This window comes from Pleurodeles waltl, chromosome 3_1, assembly GCF_031143425.1.
Source record: "Pleurodeles waltl isolate 20211129_DDA chromosome 3_1, aPleWal1.hap1.20221129, whole genome shotgun sequence".
Taxonomy (NCBI): domain Eukaryota; kingdom Metazoa; phylum Chordata; class Amphibia; order Caudata; family Salamandridae; genus Pleurodeles; species Pleurodeles waltl.
Window position 1 is genome coordinate 326217378 of NC_090440.1, and position 27704 is coordinate 326245081.

At 46.0% G+C, this 27704-nt stretch overlaps 1 protein-coding gene across 2 annotated transcripts in view; it reads right to left on the minus strand.

Annotated features, from left to right (window-relative positions):
* Positions 1 to 27704, minus strand: part of DMXL2 (Dmx like 2) — a 1615381-nt gene that overhangs the window by 1225645 nt on the left and 362032 nt on the right. For both annotated transcript variants that reach the window (XM_069222485.1, XM_069222484.1), the window contains exon 15: positions 14533 to 14650. In XM_069222485.1, the coding sequence (XP_069078586.1) occupies positions 14533 to 14650 (118 nt within the window). The remainder of the gene's footprint in view (positions 1 to 14532; positions 14651 to 27704) is intronic.

Sequence of the window (27704 nt, forward strand, 5' to 3'; positions counted from 1 at the left end):
ACTAATAGAAATGAGGCACAGTGAGGTGATTTGATTTGCCTAAAAATCACACGAGTTAATGAAAAAGGTCAGACTGTAAGAACAAGTTACTTACCTTCGGTAACGCTTTTTCTGGTGGATACAGTGGCTACCTGTGGACTCCTCACCTTATGAATTCTCCCAATGCACTAGCATTCAACGGAAAGTTTCTTCCTAGCTCCCCACGTCGACGAGGACGTCTTAATTGCACGGTTCCACATGAGACTACGTGTGACGTAATCTTGGCAATAAGAAGTCCTCACCGGTGTGCTGATGTCAGTGTCACCATTTTTTACGTGCCTTTGAGGCGAACAGGTGAATACCGATCTCACAAGAACAATATATACCAATCCAAACACAAATATAAACCACAATATCTGTTTATATAGAAAAACCAAAAACATATAGGTTTATAATAAAAGAAGTCTTAGCATGATCAGACAGGCAACGGGGAGGAGGGTGGTACGGTGAGGAATCCACAGGTAGCTACTGTATCCACCAGAAAAAGCATTACCGAAGGTAAGTAACTTGCTCTTCTGATAGATACAACTACCTGTGGATTCCTCACCTAAAGAACAGAATCCCAAAGCAGTCCCGCACTCAGAGGTGGGTGCCTGACTGGTCATACCAAGAAATCCTGCAAAACAGAACGTGCAAAATGTCCGTCCCTCCAAACTTCCAAGTCCAAGCAATAATGTTTTGCGAAAGTATGAAGGGAAGCCCAAGTTGCAGCCTTACAAATTTCAACAACTGGGACACCTCTAGCCAAGGTCGAAGTGGCAGACTTGGCCCTGGTGGAATGGGCCCCAATACCTTCAGAAGGAACGTTCTTTGCTAGCAAATAACTCTTTATGCAAAGAGTGACCCACCTGGAAAGAGTTCTCTTGTGGACAGCTCTGCCCTTCATCTTGCCCACGTATCCAACGAAAAGTTGATAATCAACTCTAAAGTCTCTTGTCCCCTCGATGTAGAAACTCAGAGACCTTCTTGGATCCAAGCAAGGAAGTCTTTCCTCCTCCTTCGATGGATGGGGAGGAGAGTAAAACAATGAGTGTTGCAAACTGACCCATATGAAAGGGAGTGTCTACTTTAGGAAGGAAAGCCGCCCTGGTTCTCAGCACCACCTTGTCAACATGAAAGGTTGTAAAAGGAGGTTTCACACTAAAAGCCTGAAGTCCACTCACACATCTAGCGGACGTGATAGTCGTTAGGAAAACTGTTTTTAAAACTAAAAGCCTCAACATGCAAGAGGATCACATAGGATCAAAAGGCAAACCCATCAAAAAAGTCAGAACCAAATTCAAATCCCATTGAGGCATGACAAACTAAGTGGGAGGAAACTGGTTAGTCGAGCCTTTAAGGAACCTAATAACTATATAGGACTTAAACAAGTAAGGCTGATCAGGAAGGCAAAGAAAGGCAGACAGTGCCGACAAATAACCCTTCACAGTTACAACTGCACAACCTTTCTGTGCCAAGGAAAGGGCAAAAGGCAAAATATCAGACAAATGGGCCTTTAAGGGATTAATTTGCCTCTCTCCACACCACGTAACAAATTTTGCCCAACTGTTGGCATAGACAGTCTTGGTGGAGTGTTGCCTGGCCAATAAGGTAACATCCACCACTTCCGGAGGGAGGGAGAGAAAAGAAACTCAGATTGCCCCATTCAATCTCCAGGCATGTAGGTGAACGCTCTGGAGGTGGGCTTGCAGAACCTGCCCCTTCAACTGCGAGAGGAGGTCTACCCTGTAAGGGAGACGGAGCGGTAGGCACAGTGAGAGTTGGAGAAGGTCTGTGTACCACACCCTTCTTGGCCAATCTGGGGCTATTACAATGACTTGAGCCTGATCTTGTTGAGTCTTCCTCAGAACTCGAGGAATCAAAGGTATGGGAGGAAACAGGTAAAGCAACTGGTCGCACCAAGACATCTGAAACGCAACCCCCAATGCCCCCTGCACCGCATACTTGAGGCTGCAGAACGACGGGCAGTGTGCGTTATCCTGAGAGGAAGCATCCATTATGACAGTGGCCACCGGAGGTGGTAGACAAAACGGCCTTCTTTGGGAAAGGTTGCCGTCCACAGCCCACCATCGTAGATCCACTGCAGCATCTCTGGAGATCGTTATCAACTCCTCAAGATCCCCTCTGTGTTGAAACCACTGCTTGCGGAGGCACCACTGGAGAGCCCTCCTGTGCCAATTTGCATGAGTGACCAACAGAATGCAGGAAATGAACAGACCTAGCAGGTGTAGGACCTTGAGGACTGGAACAGCCGCTCCATTCTGAAAGATTGGAATCAACGCCTGAATGTCCTGAATCCTCTGAGGAGGAGGGTAGGCCCGATTCAATGTTGTGTCCAGTACTGCCCCTTTGAACAGGAGGTGCTAAGAGGGCTCCAGGTGAGATTTGGGCCCATTTACCGTAAAGCCCAGGTTGAACAACAACTGGGTTGTCATTTGCAAGTGATGCAGCACGAGCTCTGAGGACCCGACTTTGATCAGCTAAATGTCCAGGTAAGGGAATACAGATATTCCCTTCCTTCTTAGGTCCGCTGCGACCACTGCCATCACCTTCGTGAAGGCTCGAGGTGCAGAAGTAAGACCAAAAGGAAGGACCACAAACTGGTAGTGTTGCAACCCTATCACAAACCGGAGATACTTCCTGTGCAACTTCAGCATGGGGATATGAAAATAAGCATCTTGCAAGTCGACAGACACCATCCAGTCTCCCTTGTTCAACGCAAGTAGCACCTGTCCTAGGGTCAGCATTTTGAACTTCTCCTGTTCGAGGAACTGTAGGAAGTTGGCTCTGTATATACTATTTCAAAGTAAGAAATAGTGTGCACAGAGTCCAAGGGTTCCCCTTAGAGGTGAGATAGTGGCAAAATTAGATAATTCTAATGCTCTATTTTGTGGTAGTGTGGTCGAGCAGTAGGCTTATCAGAGGGTAGTGTTAAGCATTTGTTGTATACACACACAGGCAATAAATGAGGAACACACTCAAAGACTTAGTCCAGGATAATAGGTTTTTATATTGAAAAGTATCTTTTCTTAGTTTATTTTAAGAACCACAGGTTCAAGATTTACATCAAACACTTTAAATGTAAGGTACTTCCGTTAGATACATTATCTACTTTGAATGAAAACAATATCATGTACAGTCTTTGTAAAAATGGCAATAAGCTATTTCCAAGTGGACACAGTGCAAAAATCAACAGTTCCTGGGGGCGGTAAGTAAAGGTTAGATTAGGAGGTAAGTAAAACACTTACAAGTCTCAGTCCTGGGGCATAGGCAGCCCACCGTTGGGGGTTCAAGGCAACCCCAAAGTTACCACACCAGCAGCTCAGGGCCGGTCAGGTGCAGAGGTCAAAGAGGTGCCCATAACACATAGGCGCCTATGGTGAACAGGGGTGCTCCGGTTCCAGGCTGCCAGCAGGTAAGTACCTGCGTCCTCGGGGGGTAGACCAGGGGTTTTTGTAGAGCAATATGGGGGGGGGGACACAAGTAGGCACACAACACACCCTCAGCGGCACAGGGGCGGCCGGGTGCAGTGTGCAAAGCAGGCGTCGGGTTTTGTATAGGTTTCAATGGAGGGACCCGGGGGTCACTCTAGCGGTGCAGGCAGGCACAGGGGGGGCTTCTCGGGACAGCCACCACCTGGGCAAGGCAGAGGGTCGCCTGGGGGTCACTCCTGCATCGAAGTTCGGTTCCTTCAGGTCCTGGGGGCTGCGGGTGCAGTGTTGGTTTCAGGCGTCGGGTCTCTTGTTACAGGCAGTCGCGGTCAGGGGGAGCCTCTGGATTCTCTCTGCAGGTGTCGCTGTGGGGACTCATGGGGGTCGTCTCTGGTTGCTCACGGGCTCGCTGTCGCCAGGAGTCCTCCCTGAGGTGTTGGTTTTCTGCAGGTCGATCCGGGGGCGTCGGGTGCAGAGTGTAGTTTCACGCTTGCGGCGGGAAACGTGAAGTCCTTGGAAGTTGCTTCTTTGTTGCAAAGAAGTAGCTGGTTTTTAACAGGACCGCTGTTCACCGGAGTGTCTTGGTCCTGTAGTCCAGGGCAGTCCTTTGAGGCTTCAGAGGTTGCTTGTCCCTGTCGGATGTGTCGCTGGAGCAGGTTTTCGAAGTTGGAGACAGGCCGGTAGGGCTGGGGCCAAAGCAGTTGTCGTCTTCCTCCTTCTCTGCAGGCTTGTAAGTCAGTAGTCCTTCTTCTTTCTTCAGGTTGCAGGAATCTGATTTCCTGGGATCTGGGGAGCCCCTAAATACTGAATTTGGGGGGGTGTTTAGGTCTGGGAGGGCAGTAGCCAATGGCTTCTGTCCTTGAGGGTGGCTACACCCTCTTTGTGCCTCTCAGCTCACAACACCTTATTTATTTTATTTATTTTTATTTAATGCGTTTTTATATAGCGCGGACTATACCCGAGGGTGTCAGAGCGCTTCACAATAGGCAAAGTAGAGATACAAGAGGAGAAGAATTACAAGTGAGCCTGTTACAAAAACAAACGTTACATTACATGAGGCAATAGTGAAAATTGTGCAAGTATCAAGAGCAAAAAAGTCCACGAGGAAGCAAACGATACGTTACGAAAGGAAAAAGTGACGTGTGCAGGTTACAAGAGCACATAAAGTACGAGTAAAGGTAAAAAAAAATTGCAATAAATGGTAGACACTCAAAACACTCAAACAATAGTTCCGTTACATGAGGCAGTGGTGGCCGTTGTGCATGTATCAAAAGTAAACAAGATATAAGAGGTAGCAAATGATACGTTGTAAAAGGAAAGGTGCCGTGTGCAAGATACAAAAGAGTACAAAATACAGGTAGAGGTATAAAACTGCACTAAATGGCAGACACTCAAAACACAAAAACACCCTGGGAAGGCACTTCTATAGGCGTGGAGAACAGAATTTCCTATAATGGAAGGACTTCCTTCAGGAAACAGAGAACTAGAATTAAATTTGGAAGTGTCTTTGAAGGAGGAGAGCTTTGAGGTCAGTTTTGAAGGCCTGGGAAGAGGTGGTGGTCCGAAGCTGAGGCGGAAGTGAGTTCCAGATTCTCACCGCGTTGCCTGAAAAGGATTGGGCCATCGATCTTTCCTTCTTGAAAATGGGAGGTTCAAGCAGTAACTTTTCTGCATTACGTGATGGTCTGGAGCCCCCAGAGAGTTTCAGTTTATTCACCAGGTAGCGAGGGGAGGAGGAGTGCAAGGCTTTGTGGGTGATACATGCAGTTTTGTAGATAGATCTTGCCTCTATGGGAAGCCAACGGAGGGTGGATAAAATGGGTGTGATGTGGACCTTAGGCGATGTCCTGACTGGCGGGTGACTCCTCCTTGTTTTTCTCATTATCTCCTCCAGCCTTGCCGCCAAAAGTGGGCGTAGTGGCCCGAGGGGCAGGCATCTCCACTAGCTGGGATGCCCTGGGGCGCTGTAACAAAAGGGGTGAGCCTTTGAGGCTCACAGCCAGGTGTTACAGTTCCTACAGGGGGAGGGGAGAAGCACCTCCACTTAGTACAGGCTTTGTCCCTGGCCACAGAGTGACAAAGGCACTCTCCCCATGTGGCCACCAACATGTCTGGTGTGTGGCAGGCTGGCAGAAACTGGTCAGCCTACACTGGAAGTCGGGTAGGTATTCAGGGGGCATCTCTAAGATGCCCTCTGGGTGTATGTTACAATAAATTGCACACTGGCATCAGTGTGCATTTATTGTGCTGAGAAGTTTGATACTAAACTTCCCAGTTTTCAGTGTAGCCATTATGGAACTGTGGAGTTCATGTTGGACAAACTCCCAGACCATATACTCTTATGGCTACCCTGCACTTACAAGGTCTACGGTTTTGCTTAGACACTGTAGGGGCATAGTGCTCATGCACATATGCCCTCACCTGTGGTATAGTGCACCCTGCCTTAGGGCTGTAAGGCCTGCTAGGGGGGTGACTTACCTATGCCACAGGCAGTGTGAGGTTGGCATGGCACTCTGAGGGGAGTGCCATGTCGACTTAGTCATTTTCTCCCCACCAGCACACACAAGCTGTGAAGCAGTGTGCATGTGCTGAGTGAGGGGTCCCTAGGGTGGCATAAGACATGCTGCAGCCCTTAGAGACCTTCCCTGACCTCAGGGCCCTTGGTACAAGGGACTTACCTGAATGCCAGGGTTGTGCCAATTGTGGAGACAAAGGTACAGTTTAGGGAAAGTACACTGGTGCTGGGGGGCCTGGTTAGCAGGGTCCCAGCACACTTTCAAATCATAACTTAGCATCAGCAAAGGCAAAAAGTTAGGGGGTAATCATGCCAAGGAGGCATTTCCTCACAGGAACCAATTCAAAATCCTCAGATCCAGGATAGGCCTCAATCGACCATCCTTCTTGGGAATCAGGAAATACTTTAAATAACATCCCTGACCCTTCTCCTGCTCTGAAACCAACTCCACTGGACCCTTTAACAAAAGGACCTGCACCTCCTGTTGAATCAACAGGAGACGATTTTCCATGCAAAACGAATGATGGGGAGGGAAGGGAGAGGGGAAACTCCCGAAAAGGAAGGGCATAACCTTTCCCCACAATGTTCAGCACCCAAGAGCCTGAAGTGATTAACTCCCACTTGTGGAGAAAATGAGATAACCTCCCCCCACAGGAGAAACTTGATGTAAAATGGAGAGAAAACTAGGGCTGCTTTCCTTGGTGGGCTCCCCCAGAGGAAGAGGATGAAGCAGAAGGCTGCTGAGTGGCTCCTCGCAGCCTAACCCTCCCCCACATCTAGAAGATCTGTAGAGAGGGTTGGCAGGCTGCTGAATGCTGGATTGTGGCCTTCCACGGAAAGAGGATCCACGGCCAAAACCCCTGAACCTTTGAAAAGACCTAAAGGGTGTAGACGATGACCTTGCAGTAGCCCTGCTGTCTTTAAATCATTCCAAAGCTGAGTCTGCTTTGGACCCAAACAACTTCTCGTCATCAAATAGAAGGTCCATAAGAATAGCCTGAACATCCGTGGAGAAACCAGAAGCCCTGAGACTGGCATGCCTCCTGGTTGCCACTGAAGTGCCCATTGCCCTGGCAACCTAATCTGCTGTCCAAGCCAGATTAAATCATCTGCTTGGCTGCTGCTTGACTGTCCAACAAGAGTTCAAACTGTCCCTCCACATCCTGAGGCAATCTTGGCACAACAGCTCTTGTCGAGTCCATCAGGACATGGATATACCTCCCCAGCACACACGTAGCATTGCGAGACTTCAAGGCCATACTGCATGAGAAGACCTTTTTAGCTGTTTGCTCCATACACTTAGACTCCCTATTTGAAGGAGTCGCAGGGAACGAACCAGGAGCGAACCTTGCAGAACTAGAGGCTTGCACCACTAAGCTCTAAGGCACTGGATGCTGTGAAAGAAATTGCAGATCCCCTGGAGCAACTCTTTACCTTCTAGCCACAGTCCTGGAAACCGCTGGAGTCATGACAGGCTTCCTCCAAATGTCCATAATGGGTTCAGCAAAAGCATAATTAAAAGGGAGGAGAAGTTCAGAAGACGTAGTCGTTGGATGTAACATCTCAGTTAAAATGTTTGTCTTTGTCTCTGATGCCGGCAAAGGAAGGTCCAAAAACTCTGCAGCCTTTCTTATTACACTGTGGTAAGAAGCTGCCTCCACTGTGAGCTCACCAGGGGATGAGAAATCGCACTCAAGGGATGTACCTAAGCCACTTGCAGAGTCTAGGCCCTAAATTTCACCCATAGACTCTGGAATTTCTCCTTCCTCCAACAGCTGTTGCTGATACTCCTGCTCCTCCAAGAGCCTCAAGGATCTTCTCCTCGACCTCAGTCTAGACTCCAAACGTGGCGTTGCCAGAGAATTAGTCGATGACGCCGGTTTCAAAGCAGATGGACGCTCCGGCGGAAGAGAGGACGGAGAGACACTGTGGGTCGAACCAGATCCATCCGGTGCCGTCATGAACTCCACTGGCGCCATCGGAAGCACTCATCCGAGGTGGCTAAGTCATTGGGGCCAAACCAGCACCTTCACCCAGATAGAAGGGTACAAACGGAGCCTGCTTGTATGGCGCTGTGAACCCAGCGTAAATGATAACGGACCCATGGGACCAGCAGGCGCACCAGCGGGGGCCATAGCTCTGTTAAAAATGCTAAACATAGCATTGAGGAACGCTGATGGATCCGCTCCCGGAGTCGGGAAGGCAGGAAACCTCTCCTCCTCCTAAGGCGTCTGAACCGACTCAGATGCCTGCACACCCGACTCCTGACCATGAGTGGACACAGGAGAACACTGAGCCGCAGGGTTCACTGGGGACTCAGAGACCTCTATCAAAGTCAGCGCCGAAGAATCCTGTGGACTCTGAGGCTGGGAGTCACCGTAGGACTGATCTCCCACAGAGCACAGCGCCGTCTCGGAGGGGGACTGAGACCGATCCCTGGAAGAAAGGCGTCAAGATATGTGCGGGTGTCGCTTCTTGTACGACCTCGAGGACTTATGTGAAGAAGTAACCCTCGCCTTTGATCTTCAATGACCCCTTTTCTCCTTCTTAGCTTTTGCCAAGAAGAGCTTAGCCTCTCTCTCCTTCAAAGCCTTTGGGTTCATCCGCTGGCAAGACAAGCATCCCTCCACATCGTGGTCCGAGCTCAGGCACCACAAACAATTCTCATGAGGATCTGTCACTGACATGCCAACCGCCCCACACTCATAACAGTGCTTAAATCCTGTTTTTTTTTTCGGCTGAGACATTGTAACGCTCAACAATCATTCCTCGAAACACTAACTGTTCAAGAGGTAAGAAAAAAACGTTAGCGTCGAAGGCACGGAAAAAAGGGAACCGACGTTAGCACGCCAGCGAGGACTTCTTATTGCCAGGATAACGTCAGACGGCGTCGCGTGCGGAGCCGTGCAATTATGACTTCCTCGTCGATGTGGGGAGCTAGGGAGAAAATTTCCAGCGAATGCTGGCTCATTGGGAGAATTCATAAGGTGAGGAATCCACAGGTAGTTGTATCCATCAGAAGTGGTCTTGCTGATTTTCAGTTGGCAATCTGTGCATTATACTACAGAAATAACCTGACTATTTACTGTAACCTTTTTATGAAATTGATATTATGCTGAAAAGTAATTTTGCCAAAGCTTTTCAGAACGAAATAAAGGAAGCAATGGTATAAAAAGAACAATGTTATATCCTGATTTCTACTATAATCAGAACTACGGAAAAGTACTGTCATATTCACATCCCGACAGTGATCAAAAAGCTGCCCTCAACAAGTGACACTTATAAAGAAAATCTGTGTATATTCAAATTTCCAACAGAAATAGCACACTGGTAAATTTAGCTTTTTCTGTAACCAGAAAGGTTTCATAATAAGAGCCTTGCTATAATTTAAATCTTGACATAACATGAACCCTGATATATTCAGAGAGGACAGTATCAGAGCTCTGAAAATACACCCATAATTTATCACTTCACTGCATGGGATTAAATAGGACAAGCGGCTATTTTAACATGGCTCGGAGATTTCTGAAACATCCCATCTCTTGGACCAGTAGATATTTTAGAGAATTACACCCCGTTAAATGCTAAAAATCCTGACTGGATGGTCTGAATACAATTGTGGTATTTTTGAAATCATAGATGGAAAGTCCATATAGGAGAAGAAAACAGAAGGGGGGGCTCTGTACACTGAGTTTGCAAATTACCCTGGTCAGAGAAGCATGGATACAAACTACGTTTCACTGAATGACCAAAGACTAACAGATACATATTAGGGTGCACCAGGACCAAAAGTCTTCCAGAGCAAAGTATCATTAACTGTTTGCCACGCACCCCGAGTGCTGTAGTACTCAGTTCTGCATTTTCACTTTGCAAAAGACTATTGGCGAAAAACGATAATAGTGAAATTTCCACTCATGTCCTGATGAGTCAATCAACTGTGATATCAAAGAGAGGGCAGTGGCAAAGAATCAAGATCTAAATATGAAAGATGATCTTCATTCAATCCAGGTACATTTGTGTGTTATGTAAGATCATGACAAAGTTGTTCCTTGGGCAATTTTGAGACCATTTCTTCAGAAGACACTAAGTTCACATGTTCAGCCTGCTTCTATTGTACATTAACTGCATGAGGTCATTAAGCCAAAAATATAGATTCTGGGTTCTTTGCAATCACTTGAGTGAGGGCTTAGGAAGGCTACATTCAAGAGTGTTAAAAAAAAAATCCAAAGAGGCATTTGCCGCTTCACCTGGGATAGAGGGAACAATTTATTTTCTTCAGTTGGGGAAGAATGCGCTTCGACGTTTTAAGATTATAAAAACATATCTTAACAGATGATTTTTCCTTTTGGGGGAATAAAGCATCTGCATCGAACATGAGTTTTTAGCATTATCAGTTGACAAGATGTGCACTATAAAGATTTTTCGAGGATTGTAAATAAAGCACTACCTTTGGCCTCTGGGTTCAGAAAGAAAATTACGGACACTTCCAACTGCATAGTTGTACGAAGCTGGCCTGGTGTGTGGTGGGTGCCCAAGGTACTTACAACTTATACCAGGTCCAGGTATCCCCTCTTAGTGAAGTGAAGGCAGTGCCTAGAAGCCAGGCTCCCTAGAGATGGCTTTGGATGAGCCACCAAGGCTTATCTGGGAGACTTGCAAAGCTCATGCAAAACCACTAAAGGCACACAGCACTTGCACAAGTGAAATAAAAAACTAAGTTGCACAAAAACAAAGGTACTTTATTTTTGGTCACACAATACCACAAAGTATTAGAAGTGCAACCCTCCACTAGCAGGTAAGTAATACACTAATTATATGCACTAGTAAAAAGCAATAGGCATTGAAAAGGTCAGAAATCAGTGCAAATGTAAAAAACCAATGGTGACCCTAGGGGGGGAGCCCAAACCATATACTAAAAAAAAAGAATGCGAACACAGAACCCCCACCTAGGTAAGTGGAATGTGTAGAGGGGAGCTAGGAGTACTAGAAAACCACAAAGGTAACACAGTACCCCCCAGCGCCCAGCAAAGCGGGGGTAAATCACTGGAATTTCCCCAAACCACCAAAAAAAGGAAAAGAAGACACCCAGAGAAGACTGATAGAAACCAGCAGTGGATTCCTGGAGAGGAAGACCTATGGAGAGAGGGGACCAAGTCCAAGAGTCACAGTGGAATCCAGGAAGAGTAGGAGCTACTGCCCACCCAGCTGTACTTGTAGGAGTTGGTCGTCGGTGATGAAGATCAGGTCAGCACTGCAGTCCTGGAGCCAGAGAAGAGTTCCTGAGACATGCAGAAGACATCCCACGCTGGAATGAAGATTGCAGAAGGGTGTTGGTGCAGGAATTCCACCAACAAGACTTGGCAAAGACAAATTCGAGGTTAGTGGAAAAGTGGTGCTACTGAGGACCAGGAAAGCCCAGAAGTACCCAACCCAGGAGGGGAAGTCAGAGGGGACCCTCTGTGTCACTGAGCGCCCACAGAAGCCCCACAGGAGGGGGACACTAAAGTTGCAGGAGCCCACAAAGCACTACAGGAAGGGGATCCCACATCACAGGGGAAACACGCAGAGGGCAGTGTGTAGCAGGAAGGAGTGCTGAAGCTGCACGTAGCCTAAAGTTCCCTTGGTGGATATGCAAAAAGCCTTGGTAGCTGCAAGAGACATGGGGCGGGTACTGTCCTGCATGGGAAGGCAAGGGCTTACCTCCACCAAATTGGACAGCTGGCAGAGAGGACCAAGAGGACTACACCAGACCACCACCAGTGATGCAGGATCCACGCAGCTCAGGATGAGAGGAGATCCACGCAGCCGGTCGTCGTTGCACAAGTTTCCTGCGGATGCAGGGGAGTGACTCCTTCACTCCAATGGAAATTCCTTCTTGTGCAGACTGAAGACTTGCCACCCTCAGAGGATACACAGCCGGGAAAATGTTGCAGAAGCTGAGAGGAGCCGTGGAAACAATGTTGTAAGAGGAGTCTTCTTTATGGATGCAGATTGTCGGTTCTTGGAGGGTCCAGTCGCAGTTCCAGTGACTAGAAGTCAAAGTGGAGGCTGCAGAGGAGTCCTGCTGCAATCTTGCAAGCCGAATCTGAGGACCCACCCAAGGGAGAGACCCTAAATAGCCCTGAAAGGGGGATTGGTCACCTAGCCAGGAGATTACCTATCTGGAGGGGGCTATGATCTCACGTGTCTGGCCACTCAGATGCTCTTAGAGGTCTCTGCCAACCTTGGATTCAAGTGGTGGTCACTCCCCTTTCCATTGTCCAGTTTCACGCCAGAGCAGGGACTGGAGGTCCTTGAACCGGTGAAGACTGCTTATGCACGGATGGCACCAAATGTGCTCCTCAAAGCATAACAGTGGCTTGGGGAGGCTACCCCTCCCAAGCCATGTAACACCGATTTCCAAAGGGAGAGGGTGTTCTCCCCACCCTCCCAAAGGAAATCCTTTGTTCTGCCTCCCTGGGCTTGAGATGTTAAAGCAGCAGGAGGCCAGAAATCTGTCTGAGCGGTGGCAGCAGCTGGGGCTGCCTGGAAAACCCTGCTAGACTGGTAGGGGCAATGCTGAGGATCCTTTAAGGACCCCGAGGGTGCATGGACTCATACTTCCAATACTGGCAACAGTATTGGGGTATGATTCTGACATGTTTTATACCAAACATGCCTAGGTTTGGAGTTACCATTATGTAGCTGGACATAGGTAGTGAGCTATGTCCAGTACACACATAAAATAGCATCCCCGCACTCACAGAGTACTTGAAAATGGCACTGAGTTCGTGGGGGCACCTCTGCTAGTGCAGGGGTGCCATCACACAGAGGTACTTGCACCCTGCCCTCCGGGCTAGGAGTGCCTGCCATGGGGTGACTTATAGTGACCTGGTGCAGTGACATAACGTGAAAAAGGGTGCATGCACCCTTTGACACAGGCTGCAATGGAAGGCCTGCAGAAAGCTTTGCATGGACCCCCCATGGGTAGCATAATACATGCTGCAGCCCATAGGGATCCCCCCAGTACCCCAATGCCCTGGGTACCTCTGTACCATATACTAGAGACTTGCATGGGGCACCAGTATGCCAAATGTGGGGTGAAAATGGTTACAAGTTACCAAGTTAGAAGGGAGAGCGCATAATCACCGGGGTCCTCGTTAGTAGGATTCCGGTGAACACAAAAACTGAAAACAGGCAGAAAATGGGGGTAACCATGCCAAGCAAGGGGGTACTTTCCCACAATAGTTCTTTATGTCATATGGCAAGGCACCAAAAGATGGCGTTTGCAACGTTAGAAATGTCAAGAATAAAAATTGTGCGTTGAGAAACTGGAAGGTTTAGGTAAAGCAAAAGGTCAAATGCATCTACCCAATTTTCCCTGAGATTTCGAAACATGTTAAATATTTAGTCCTGGGTGAAAATGAGAGACAAAAAACAGTTTCACGTAGACCTGAAAAATGATATAAGGGAAAAGAAAAAAAAGATGAATGTCGTGCTTCAGTAATCGAAGGCACTGGAAATTACTTTAAATCAAATGCAACTGCATCATTTTTTGCCAACTACATCTTTCTCGACAGAAATCAGGCATATGCATATCAGAATTAGTTCCACTGCAATAGAAACAGTACAGCTTGAACTGCCAGGCCAGATCTCTTCTGGATGGAAACACAATCCAGACAGACCTCTGTTAAGAATCACCCGGTCTAAATGTAGGAGCAGGAGAATCGCAGATAAGCCTTCAGTCATACCGGAGGAATTAAAAGTCAGTGTCCACACGGGATCTTACAAAGCCCACCTTATGGAAAATAAGCCTTCCCTTTACATTCGCTTACAAATACAGAGCTTGTGACCGGTATGTACTCTGTGCCACTAGAATTAGGGGCAGAGTTGCAATTGCATTTCTTTGTGCTACTTTGTTGTATTAAATTTGAGTGATTTACCGTGCTTTTCTACTAACATTAGGGTGGATCAATTTAGACATTTCAGATATTATTAAAGTGGTGTCATCGTAGTCGAAGTAACTGAAAGGGTTCTATTTTTATTGCAACTGTAATAAATGTTATGTAGTATGCTTGTCAACCTTTACTCCGTTTCTTTAAAACTAAGTTCAGTTGCTGGACGAAGCTACTCTGAGAGTTACGCAGGTTCCCGTTTCTCAGATTGCAAGGATCATGCAAAACGTGACATATACGGAGTCACTTGGTATTGGTAAATATTGCAGGGTCCTATGCTACGGAGTTTAAAAAAAAAAAAAGCAAATATTTTTAATTCATTCAGAAGATTGCTGCATCATTAAATACGTGACGGTATAACTGCATTCCTTTGTGGATTTACGCGTTTTACTCCCGTCCTTGCTTAAGGAATAGTTATGGACAGAACATGGTGCACACTTGTGAGCTATATGATTGCTGTTTAACAATAATAAATGAGTGAATACACATTTACTTTTGGAAGAATGGTTTCTACCCAAGTTGAAAGAATGGGAAAATTCATCAAATAAAACATCCGACCATTTAAATAAGGATAGGAGTTTTAAGAAGTTAGTATCAGAATAGGATACCACACCTTGTGACGGCTGGAAGAATACCTCGGCTCCCTTCAATTTCTCTTCCTTCCTATGTCTCTTGTATCCCAAAATAAAATCTTCTTGGAAGACATGAAGCAACTGTGTATTTGAGCCACACTACAAAAAGCAATTAGAGACATGTACTACTAGCATAATCCATCGAACGAAAAAATACTTTGGTTTTACAATTGTTAAAATGTTTTGAAAAAACAACAAAACAATCTTATTTGAAATGAAAAAAGTATTCAATTTGCATCACAAAACGTTCATAGAATAACGCTGTCCTGACTAAAGTCAATTTAAAATATCTTGCAGTAACACATGCACGGAGAGAATAATATTAAGGACAACAAAAGGAATGTAAACAAAAAATTTACTGAAGAGAGTACTGGGGATAAGATTTTAATACAAGACCAGATGTTCTATTAGACAGCCTTTCCTAGATGCTTCATTTAATAGTATCCATCATTTCAAAATAAATCTACATTAACCACAATATTGCCTGTATGTGTAGGTAAATAATCTTAAGAATGACAGCCACATAGGCCATAAATAGAGACTTCTTCATACCCCATCCTCTTTCCTTGCTGCTACAAGTGTTGAGCCTTTGCTGTCGCTTTACCACCTGTTAATTTGCTTCTATGAAACTGTTGTATTGTTTCCCTAATTCGCTGGGATGGTGTTTTGCTCGATGTCTCACATCAGATGGAAGCTTAATAATAGATTAGTTTTCTTTTTCCTTTAAATTAATTTTGTAGGTGGGATTCAAGATTCTTGTTAAACTTGCTACCTTGTATCTGAGAGCTAGTGCCTCTTGTTTAAACAGCCATGGAGATTGTTCTTTCCTTTTCACCCCTTTTCTATTGCTTATTGAATCAAGAAAAATTATCTTCTGTTTATGCTTATGTGGGCATGTATAATTAGCTCTCTTGTAGAGTTGTTTTAGTATTGTTCTGCAAAGTTTAATTTGGGAAAATATTTCTGGCTTTGAGGCTGCTTATCCGGTTTGAGAAATTTAATAGGATAAAGGCTAATGAATCTGGTAATGGTAGGAACTGGGATGCTGAGTTAGAGGAGGTTGAAACGGTTAGGGAAATCTATAAATTCCTCAACACCTTGGCGTCACAGTCCACTCAGATAGCAGTGTTGTCTTCAGTCAGATCGGTGCCTACTAACATAGTGGCATAGTCTATTTTAGAAAATCTGACAAGCTACCTCACAGGCTGTCACTATTAGTGGTTACCCTACAGAGCTTTGACAGCAAAAAGACAAGCAGGGAAATTACTTTAACATCTGGCATGAATGGATATGGCTGATACTTTGGATGGTGCGATGGGTGGTTTACATACCACAAACTGATGATGATCAAAGGTCTTTTTTGTGACCTCTCGAGGTGGAACTTGTAAAATGTAGTAAGGATTCTGCAGATGCTTCTTTTTTGTCTGATGATTTGATTTTTTATTACGACAGACTCTGAAGCTTGTTACAATGATGATGTTATTTTCTGTTCTGATTTACCCTAGTGACAAAGGCTGAGTCTCTTTTGAGAGTACTGCTAATTTGCTAAAGGACCCAATTGAGATTCTGGATGCCAAAATGTGCCTAGGTATGATCCTGGCCAATATAGCATCAAATACCTCAAATGTTCACCATGTGGGTGATTATATAAACGCTAGGCTAGCATGTCTCTTAGACAGGGCACCTAGGGTTAAAATGAATGCCTAATGTTCTAGACAAATGATTGCGGATAATAAATAAGCTACACCTACATCAGATTTTAAATTGTTTGGATAGAGAAGGATGTGATCATTGATTGGATCTGGTCTTCTGGTCAAGGTAATCGATATGCCAAGATCTTTTGTGTAGCTGAAGAAGCTAAGGGGAGTCTCTAGACATGGAGCTTATATTGTTGTTTTGTTCTTTTAAGTTTTATGTGTATCTTTAAATAGCTTACATGCCATTTGTATTGTATTGAGGGGGTGTAGGAAGCTGGCCTGGTGTGTGGTGAGCACCTATGGCGTTATCACCGAATTCACCTTATACCAGGTCCTGGTATTCCCTATTAGTGAAGTGTAGGCAGTGTCTAGGAAGCCAGGGCTCTCTAGAGGTAGCTGTAGTTGAGCAGCTAAGACTTATCTAGGAGACATGCAAAGCTTATGTACTACCACTATAGTCACACAGCAACATATCACACATGAAAGAACCACCCAATGTTACAAATAAAAAGGTACTTTAGTATAGTAACACAACACTAGAATACTTATAGGCAGTTTCCCCCCAACTGGAGGAAAGCACACACCCCCCCCCCCATATACTAAGAAAGTGGAATGCGAGATACAGTCCCCGCCCAAGGATGTGAAATTGTTAGAGGGGAGCTGGAGGAACTAGGAACCCCAAGAGCTGAGTACCAGAGTCACCCCCAGCGACGAGGAGAACAGAGGTAAGTACCTGGTTTTCCCAAGGACTAACAAGAGGACTAAGAAAAAGGATTGTATGAGAACAGGACCACACAAGAAGAAACCAAAGGGGGATTCTGATAGAAGAGGATCTGCAAATGAAGGGGACAGAGTCCAGTGCACAATGGAGTGTCTAGTGAGGGCAGAAGCCACTACCCTCCCTTCTGTGGATGCAGAACCAGGTCGATGAGGGAAGAACAAGACTAGCTGTGGAGCCCAGGAGCTGAAGAGGACTCCTTGGAGCGGTGAAGGTGGTGTCCCATGTCGTTTGCGGGGTCGCAGATAGGCAATGGTACAGAAGAACCATCAACAAGCCTTGGCAAATGCAACAGGAGCAAAAGAAGAGTTGCAGGACTAAAGAGGACCAGTAATGCCAAGGGGACTCGACCCAAGGAAGGGAGTCCAAAGTGACCCTCAGCAGTCGGGAGAGCCAACAAAAGCAGTTGCAGCACCCACAGGCAGCAGGCACTATAAGTCACAGTGAGGCCCAGTTGGCACACCTGAAGAGGAGTCCCACGTTGCTGGAGCAGCAGAGAGAAGACTGTGCTTTGCAGGAAGAAGTGCTGGGGGCCAGGGCTACTGGAAGCCTGAAGACCCCTTGGAGCAGGAGCAAACAGGCCTTGGTAGCTGCAAGAGTCACAGCGCACACGGGTACTGTCCTGCAAGGAGAAGCAAGGGCTTACCTCTCCCAAGTTGGGCAGCTGGCAGAGAGGACCAAGGAGACCAGTCCAGACCACCACCACGTGGTTCTGGAGGAAAACTGATGCATGCAGCAGGCTGTCGTTGCAGTTGGTGCCTGCAGATGCAGGAGAGTGACTCCTTCACTCAAAGAGAGATTCCTACATGTTTCTTGGTGCAGGCTGGAGTTTCAACCGCCCTCAGATGATGCACAGCAGGGGATATGTTGCAGCTGCTGGAAGGAGCCAGAGAAACAATGTTTCAAAGCTGAGTCATTGCTGGGGTTGTAGATTATCAGTTCCTAAAGAGTCCAGTTGTAGTTCCAGTAGCCAGAAGATTAAGTAAACATTGCAGAGGAGTCTGTGGAATCCTGCATGTAGAATCTGGAGACCCACCTTCAAGGGAGACCCTACATAACCCTAAGGCGGTTGTGGTCACCTAGTAAGGTGACCATCTCTCAAGAGGGGGCTGTGACATCACCTGCCTGACCCAGTCACTCAGATGCACCCAGGGGCATCTGCACATCTTGGTTTCAAGATGGCAGAATCAAGTGGCCACCTAGAGGAGCTCTTGGCACCACTCCTGGGGTGATGATGGACAGGGGAGTGGTCACGCCCCTTTCCTTTGTCCTGTTTTGCGCCAGAGCAGGGACCTTCAAAGCATACCGGTGGCTTGGGGAGGCACTACCCCTCCCAAGTCATATGACACCTATTTTCAAGGGAGAGGGTGATACCTCCCTCTCCCACAAGAAACCTTTGTTTGGCCTTTCCCTGCCTGAGCTGGTCAAGCAGCAGGAGGGCAGAAACCTGTCTGAGGGGTGGCACCGCTGGGTGCTCGGAAAACCCAGGATGAATGGTAGTAGCAGTATTGGGGATCCGCTAAGGAGCTTTCAGAGTACATGGAATCATACAACCAATATGGCAACAGTATTTGGATATGATTCTGACATGTTTGATACCAAACATGCCCCGGTTTGGAGATACCATTATGTAGCTTGACACAGGTAGTGACCTCCATTTGACAAAAACATGTGGAAATTTGCAAAAACATGGTTTGACACTGACAATTAAGAAGTGCAAACTTTTCCAAGAATCTGTGGAATATTTGGGACATAATTTATCCAAAGAAGGAGCGATACCTAAATAATCCTTGACTGATGCCATCATGGAAGTGCCGGCGCCTGACAACACAGAAAATGTGTTATTGTTTTAAGGGCTATGCGAGTACTATACTAAATTTATTAGGGACTGTGCCACCAAGATGGAAACACACTTAATTCTGGAAATGTTCTATTGTCAAGACACATGCTAGCAATCCCTTTTCTATAACTGAATACCACCTTTCAGTATCATTAGGATCTACCACAGTATTGTGACAAAACACTTCCCAGTCCACACAAACTTGCACCCACAGTGATGACACAATTCTTGCTTATTAGAAAAGGTTTCAATATGGGTGCTTCTAGGATCTCCCTTTTGATTAGATCAAATGCCTGTTGTTGTCTTTATGGACACACTATTTCAGCCTTTTTCCTGGTTAGTTCTCTTAGTGGTTCTTTCCAACTGTGCTCTGAGATTTATTTTATTTCCTGGGCAACACCAATGTTGTTACTGCCTTGGAAAGGAGCAAATAAATACTGATTAAAATTGATGCTATATTTGAAGCCAGAAAGATCAGCGTTTGGCCTAGTGCCACAAGGCTGCTTGAGACAAACCTTTTATAAAAGAAATACTAACGTATGTCCAGGCCTTTACCTTCCAAGATCAGGCATATTCCTCCTTGGTCAATGTTTGTAGGAAAATGCCACTGTTGGCATGGTTACCACCTACCGTTTTGCCTTTTGTTGATGCTAGTTATGATTGAAAGTGTGCTGGGACCCTGCAAACCAGGCCCCAGCACCAGTGTTCTTTCCCTAAACTGTGCCTTTGTCTCCACAATTGGCACAGCCCTGGCACACAGATAAGTCTCTTGCAAATGGTACCCCTGGTACCAAGGTCCCTGTGGCCAGGAAAGGTCTCTAAGGGCTGCAGCATGTATTATGCCACCCTGGGGACCCCTCACACAGCGAATGCACACTGCCTTACAGCTTGTGTGTGCTGGTGGGGAGAAAATGACAAAGTTGACATGCACTCCCCTCAGGGTGCCTTGCCCACAACCCACTGCCTGTGGCATAGGTAAGTCACCCCTCTAGCAGGCCTCACAACCCTAAAGCAGGGTGCACTATACCACAGGTGAGGGCATACCTGCATGAGCACTATGCTGCTACAGTGTCTAAGCCAAGTCTTAGACATTGTAATTGCAGGGTAGCCATAAAGAGTATATGGTCTGGGAGTTTGTCAAACATGAACTCCACAGTTCCATAATGGCTACACTAAATACTAGGATGTTTGGTATCAAACTTCTCAGTACAATAAATTCACACTAATGCCAGTGTGGGATTTATTGAGAAATGCACACAGAGGGCATCTTAGGGATGCCCCCTGCATGCCAGACCAACTACTCGTGCTAGACTGACCAGTTTCTGCCAGCCTGCCACATCCATATGGGTTTCTGGCCACATGGGATGAAAATGTCATTCTGTGGCCAGGAACAAAGCCTGTCCTGGGTGGAGGTGCTTCACACCTCCCCCTGCAGGAACATTAACACCTGGCGGTGAGCCTCAAGGGCTCACGCCTGGTGTTACAGCACCCCTTGGCACTCCAGCTAGTGTAGATGTCCGCCCGTGGACACAGCCCCCACTTTTGGCGGCAAGTCAAGAGGAGATAATGAGAAAACCAAGGAGGAGTCACCCTCCAGCCAGGACAGCCCCTAATGTATCCTGAGCTGAGGTGACCCCTGTCTTAGAAAATCCTCCATCTTGCTTTGGAGGACTTGCCCAAATAGGATTAGGGATATGCTCCCCTCCCCACAGGAAGGAAGCACAAGGAGGGTGTAGCCACTGTCAAGGACAGTAGCCATTGGCTACTGCCCTCCAGCCCTAAACACCCCCCTAAATTGATTATTTAGGGGCAACCCTGAACCAAGGCAAACAGATTTCCTGACGACCTAAAGAAGAAGAAGGACTGCTGACCCAAAAGCCCCGCAGAGATGACAGAGACAACAAGTGACTTGGCCCCAGCCCTACTGGCCTGTCTCCAGACTCAAAGAATCCTGCAACAGCGACACATCCAGCAGGACCAGCGACCTCTGCTGACTTAGAGGACTGCCTTGCAACCCAAAGGACCAAAAACCTCCAGTGGACAGCTGCTCTGTCTAATCGACAAAGAAGAAACCATCTTTAAAGGGACTCCAGCCTCACTCCGGAAGTGCGAGTCCCCTACACTCTGCAACCAACGGCCCGGCTCATGTCCAGAGAAACCAACATTGCAGCGAGGACCCCCAGGCAACTCCCATAACGTGGACACCCTGAGACAACCTCCCTGCACCCATGCAACAACGCCTGCAGAGAGAATCCAGAGGCTCTCCCTGACCGCGACAGCCCGGTAACAAAGAACCCGACACCTGGAAGAAGCACTGCACCCGCAGCCCCAAGGCCCGAGAGAAACCAACTACTGGTGCAGGAGTGACCAGCAGGTGGCCCTCATCGCTGCCCAGTCGGTGGCTGGCCCAAGAAGCCCCCCTGTGCCCTGCCTGCATCGCCAGAGTGACCCCCAGGTCCCTCCATTGATTTCAATACTAAACCCGACACCTAATTTGCACATTGCACCCGACCGCCCCTGTGCCACGGAGGGTGTATTTTGTATGCCTGTTTGTGAACCCCCCCAAGTGCTCTACAAAACACCCCATGTCTGCTCCCCGAGGACGCAGGTACTTACCTGCTAGCAGACTGGGACCGGACACCCCTAGTCTCCATAGGCACCTATGTTATTTGGGCCCTACTTTGACCTCTGCACCTGACCGGCTCTATGTTGCTGGTGCTGGGTGTTTGGGGTTGACTTGAGCCCCCAACAGTGGGCTACCTATGCCCCAGAGACTGAACTTGTAAGTGCTTTACTTGCCTGCTAAACTAACTTGTACTTACTTCCCCCAGGAACTGTTGATTTTTGCAGTGTCCACTTTTAAAATAGCTTATTGCCATTTTTGTCAAAACTGTGTACCTTACTGTTTTACTTCAAAGTTCCATACTTACCTATGCCAAGTAACTTACAATTTATGTATTTACTTGAATGGTTCTAAAATAAATTAAGAAAATAATATTTTTTTTATATAAAAACCTATTGGCCTGAAGTTAAGTCTTTGAGTGTGTGTTCCCATTTATTGCCTGTGTGTGTACAACAAATGCTTAACACTATCCTCTGATAACCCTACTGCTCGACCACACTACCACAAATAGAGCATTAGTATTATCAATTCTTGCCACTATCAACCTCTAAGGGGAACCCTTGGACTCTGTGCACACTATCTCTCACTTTGAGATAGTATATACAGAGCCAACTTCCTACAGTGTTCTCGGGAGAGAGGTTTACCCAAGTGCTGCAGATATGGTGGTCGTCTCACATTCAATTTTGCATGCCATAGCTCACATTAATACACGTAACATGGCGCCCGTGTAGTACCTCTTATTGTGGTCAATAGCTCAACTCATGCCTCTCCCTATCGAAAGCGTAGTCCTTTCTTGTTTTCTACACTGCACACGTTTATATATCGGCAGTGCTCAGCCTGAGTTGGTCCTACGTTACCTGTCAGCGTTATCATACGCTGTACCCGGCACGCTTATCGAAGCGTCACTGACTCCCGGATCCTGTGGAATCACCGGTAAGGGCATCCTGAGTTTACCGTCCTAGAGTCCTTATGTATTTGAACGCGTGGAGGTTTAGCGGGTAGCGCCACTATTGAGAGCGTTTTCTTTTGTTAACTTTGTCCCGCCCGTACGCTTGAAGTGATTAATGTGCCCGCACACTTGGGATAATTACACCAACACTTACGGCTATGCCGTCATATATTTCATCGGATACGAGCCGCCACCAGTCTTCCTCACTATTTAACTTGTATCCGCAACTCTAAGCGTTGGACCAGGCTCATACTATTTTCTTTTGGTCACTCCATATTCAACCCCTTACACCGAGGTCCTCAACGCTGGAACATACTCGTAACGATAGTATCGATTTCTTTATTCAGTGTACACCTTCCTGTGGTCCCGAGTTAGTCTAATCGGGTACCTAGTTGTTACTCACTGTATTTGGCGTCTACGACCAAATTCATGGTATGACCGCGTCCCATTGATTTTAATTTTTGGGTATTTCCCTTAGTTAACTGTAAATGTGGTTCTTTTGTGTCTCTCATGTCGGCACATTTCTCTTCCTAGATCTCTGCTCTATTCCGCAGACATGGTCTACTGAGACCTCAGACGGAGTGTGTATCCCAAACTACGGATTCACCCCTTGGGGTAGTCTTATGCCCCGATGAGTACTATCGGTCCCTGATATCACTAAGGACCCTCCCTTATCCGGACACATAAATCACAATTTTCCGGGTAGGTCCTTTTTCTTCTGTTTTTTCAACTTTAGCACCAGCGCAGTACCAGTAGATTTAGCATTTGTATTACAAGTGCTTCTCTTTTTTCTTGGACTCCCCATACAGATATGGCTTTACTTTCACTATATATTGGAACTTCACATTTCCTGAATTCACAGAACCATTAAGGTATTTTAAGATATCCACGGGCATTCTCGTTTTCCATATTTTCTATAGTTTATGCACATTGTTGGGCATTTTCTGCAATCCCTGTCGTATATATATCAGCACACTTTTATCACATTTTATTCACTTGTGGTGGCTAACTATTCTCTCATTTAATACTGTCTACGACCGTCTCCCACCCTTTTTCCTCTTGTACACATCCTATACAGTGTTTCTATTCTGAACTACACCTTGTAACATTTATGGGTATCTCTTCTCTGGCCCACGTTGCATGTTAAAATATGCATACATGAACGCTTTGAATATGTACCTACCGGCTGGTAGTGGAACATTCTCTCTGTAAAAGAGTTCCAATCTGTCTCTGTTTACAGCCTTGAAGAAGTCCGTGAGGACGAAACACGTGTTGGCTATCACCGATCTCACGTATATTCAATTGTTTACATGGACTTTGTACATCTCTGTATTTTTGTTTACATATTGCAACGCTAAGGATTAAAGTATCCGTTACAAAATAATTTATCATGGAGTGCCCTGGTTGCTCTTTTTAGTCACATTCAATAACAGACTCCGAAACAACCACCACTTCCAGCTCTTCAGGCCAATGTTCTTTACCAGAGAAGGAGGAAATGTGACTGCAATTAAAGGTCAAGGGAGAGGAGGACAAACTCAAAGTAAACAGAGGTCCTATTTTGGTTCCAGTGGTTATAGGTTAAGTAGCTATTTCTTCATAATTGATTAAAAATAGCAACAGACACCTGTATTCAGCAAACTGTTTGGGGTACTCAAAATACTTCCATGCCCCTGCAGTTCAGAACCATATTTCAAACTTTATTCTATTTTTACAGGCCAAGGAATCTAGTTTCAGTAGAGGATTTTTTGGGGAAAGGTATGAGAGAGGCAGGTCATCTGAATCCTGGGGGGTTTCTAAGCAACATCTTCTCAATCAATAAAAAGATCAAGTTTTGACCTGTTATAAACTTGAAAACGAAACTGTGTGCTATACCATCATTTCACAATGACAACTATAATATATTTCAGGGGTCTCCTTCTCTCAAAGTATTGGATGGTCTGCCTAGGTTTAAATGATGCCTACCAAAAGGTTTGCAAGAAAATCTGCATTTATGTAACAAGTTCTGGAATAGCAAATATCAGAGTTGCCTCTGACCTGTGGTTGGTGAAAAAATGTATCCAATGGCATATAAGAATCCTCATATGCCATACCGGTCATCATGTTGCCCGAAGGATACCACAAAAGTCTTTACCTAGATTGATAACTTGCTTTACAGCACTGCTTTGCCACACCTGTGACCATGCTGACGCCCTGGCAGACAGGGTGGAAAAGAGTTCTGGCACAAAAAGTACTGTACTAGTAGCACACACTCACTTAGCCGAGTAGTGCAAGAAAGTAGCCATTCACAGTACTTTTCCTGTTTGCTCCAGATTGTTGATCCCGGCTTTGTGATACCAGTACTCCCTTGTGCACTTTCTGCATTCACACAATCACAGTCCATGACTACTGTACCACCCAGCGTGAAAGATGTTGCATAATTGTTGCCAAGCGATATGACATAAAATGCCATCTGATGTAGGGGTCAAATGCAAAGTGAGCTTGTAGTGCCTACATTCCCCACAGTGTGGCACGCTATTTCTGGATACGCTGCTAAGAGGGGGACTACATTATCCAGACTGCCCTGCCATTGTATGTTGATTGGCCCTGTGAGGAGGAGTTGCTGTTGATCGCGCTTATAGCGTGCCTACATTACCCACAGCGCAGGCTGCGCCCCAGCAAAAACCAGTCCTGTCTACGCCCATCCCAGCCTAGGAGACGATGGGCTGAGCCATTCCCCCTGGCTCCAATGTAAGAGGTACTTGCACTTACATTTTTTTATTGCAACTTAGCTATAGCCTACAGGATACAATGGAATTTGTTACCTTCATCTTCCCCCAAAATTGGCTAGTTCGAGTGATCACGTAGAATTCTTTGGGTTGTAAAACCCTGGTCACTGCGATTCAGCTAAAGGACTACTTTATGCCCTGAATGTATACTCTGGACATTTCAACGGGACAGTAAATGTGTGTCTTTATTCATAAGCCCGGGTCACATTATTGCACCTAGTTTGGATGCTGCTACTGTGGGCACAAGGAAGTGTTATTAACTATTGTTGAGCGTGTTGAATGTATTGTGAATGTTATGAATGTTTCAGATTTATATCACGTGTTTTAAGTGGAAGTAAATAATTTCTAAAATACTGCAAAGGGCCAAGAACTAAGAGTGTTTCTACTTACCTCAGCTGGGATGTATGAATGGTTCAAATTAAGGTCCTGCCCCATTAATTTGAAAGCGCACCTATTAGCAGTGCTTATCCTACCCGGGAGTAATCTTGACTAGCATTAATTCTGGCCTGGGAGTACGCTCTCACTGTTAGCACAGAACTGAGAAGGGTTTTCTTACTACAGGATGGAGAAGCCTAAAGCAGCGGATAATTCAGCTGAGTTAGGGAAGGCAAAGAAGCAGGCAAAAAACACAGCTGAAAATTGTACTTTAGATGAGATAGATGTTTACTCGAGGAAGTGAGGGCCAGTTAAATACAAAGCGGGAGGGGAGTATGATGCTGAATAACAAAGGTAAACAGGGGGACATCAAGTCTTTAACCAATCCACTAACTATGAAAAGTGCAGTTCCACTTGCTAGTGTAACAGTGCACCATGATAGTACCAAAGTGTAAGGAAATGCCTCCTTGGCATGGTTACCCCCTGACTGTTTGCCTTTGCTGATGCCAAGTTATGATTTGAAAGTGTGCGGAGGCCTGCTAACCAGGCCCCAGGACCAGTGTCCTTTCCCTAACCTGTACTTTTGTTTCCACAATTGGCACACCCTGGCATCCAGGTAAGTCCCTTGTAACTGGTACCCCTGGTACCAAGGACCCTGATGCCAGGGAAGGTCTCTAAAACCAGACGCCTGTTTGCACACTGCACCCGGCCGCTGAGGGTGTACTTTCTGTGCTGACTTGTGTCCCCCCCGGTGCCCTACAAAACCCCCCTGGTCTGCTCTCCAAAGACGCGGGTACTTACCTGCTGGCAGACTAGAACCGGGGCACCCCCTTCTCCATTGAAGCCTATTCGTTTTGGGCACCACTTTGACCTCTGCACCTGACCGGCCCTGAGCTGCTGGTGTGGTAACTTTGGGGTTACTCTGAACCCCCAACGGTGGGCTACCTTGGACCCAAACTTGAACCCCGTAGGTGGTTTACTTACCTGCAAAATCTAACAAACAATTACCTCCCCCAGGAACTGTTGAAAATTGCACAGTGTCTAGTTTTAAAATAGCTATATGTCATTTATGTGAAAACTGTATATGCTATTTTGCTAATTCCAAGTTCCTAAAGTTCCTACATGAAATACCTTTCATTTAAAGTATTACTTGTAAATCTTGAACCTGTGGTTCTTAAAATAAACTAAGAAAATATATTTTTCGATACAAAAACCTTTTGGCCTGGAATTGTCTCTGAGTGTGTGTTCCTCATTTATTGCCTGTGTGTGTACAACAAATGCTTAACACTACCCTCTGATAAGCCTACTGCTCGACCATACTACCACAAAATAGAGCATTAGAATTATCTCTTTTTGCCACTATCTTACCTCTAAGGGGAACCCTTGGACTCTGTGCATACTATTCCTTACTTTGAAATAGTGCATACAGAGCCAACTTCCTACATTGGTGGATCAGCGGTGGGGTACAAGACTTTGCATTTGCTGGACTACTCAGCCAATACCTGATCACACAACTAAATTCCAAAAATTGGCATTAGAAACTGATTTCTGAAATTTGAGCTATTTTTCTAAATTTTTAAAAGTCCTGCTAGGGCCTTGTGTTAGTCCCTGTTAGCATTTCTTTTAGAGCTTAAAAGTTTTGTAAAAGTTTGAATTAAGTTCTAGAGATAGTTTTAGATTCTTAAAAAGTATTCCAACTTTTAGAAACATAATGTCTAATACAGAAGAGAATGTGATGGAACTCGACATCACCCCTTAACTGCAATATAGGATGAAAGAGTTAAGGTCTCTCTGCAAAATAAAAAAGATTAGAACTGGTTCAAACCCTACCAAATTACAGCTCCAGGAGCTTTTGGCAGGGTTTGCCAAGAACAACCCCTCTGAGGATGACCTCACAGAGGAGGAAACTAGTGATGTGGAGGAAGTCCCACCTCCAGTCCTAGTTAGGGAGACCAGGGCTCCTCAAGCCCTGGTTCCAACTGTAATAGTCAGAGATGCTGCTTCTCTCACAGGAGAGTCCAGCACCTCTAGGATCACTGAGGACAGCCTCAGTGAAGATGACCTACTGTTAGCCAGGATGCTCAAAAGATTGGCTTTAGAGAGACAGCTCCTAGCCATAGAAAGAT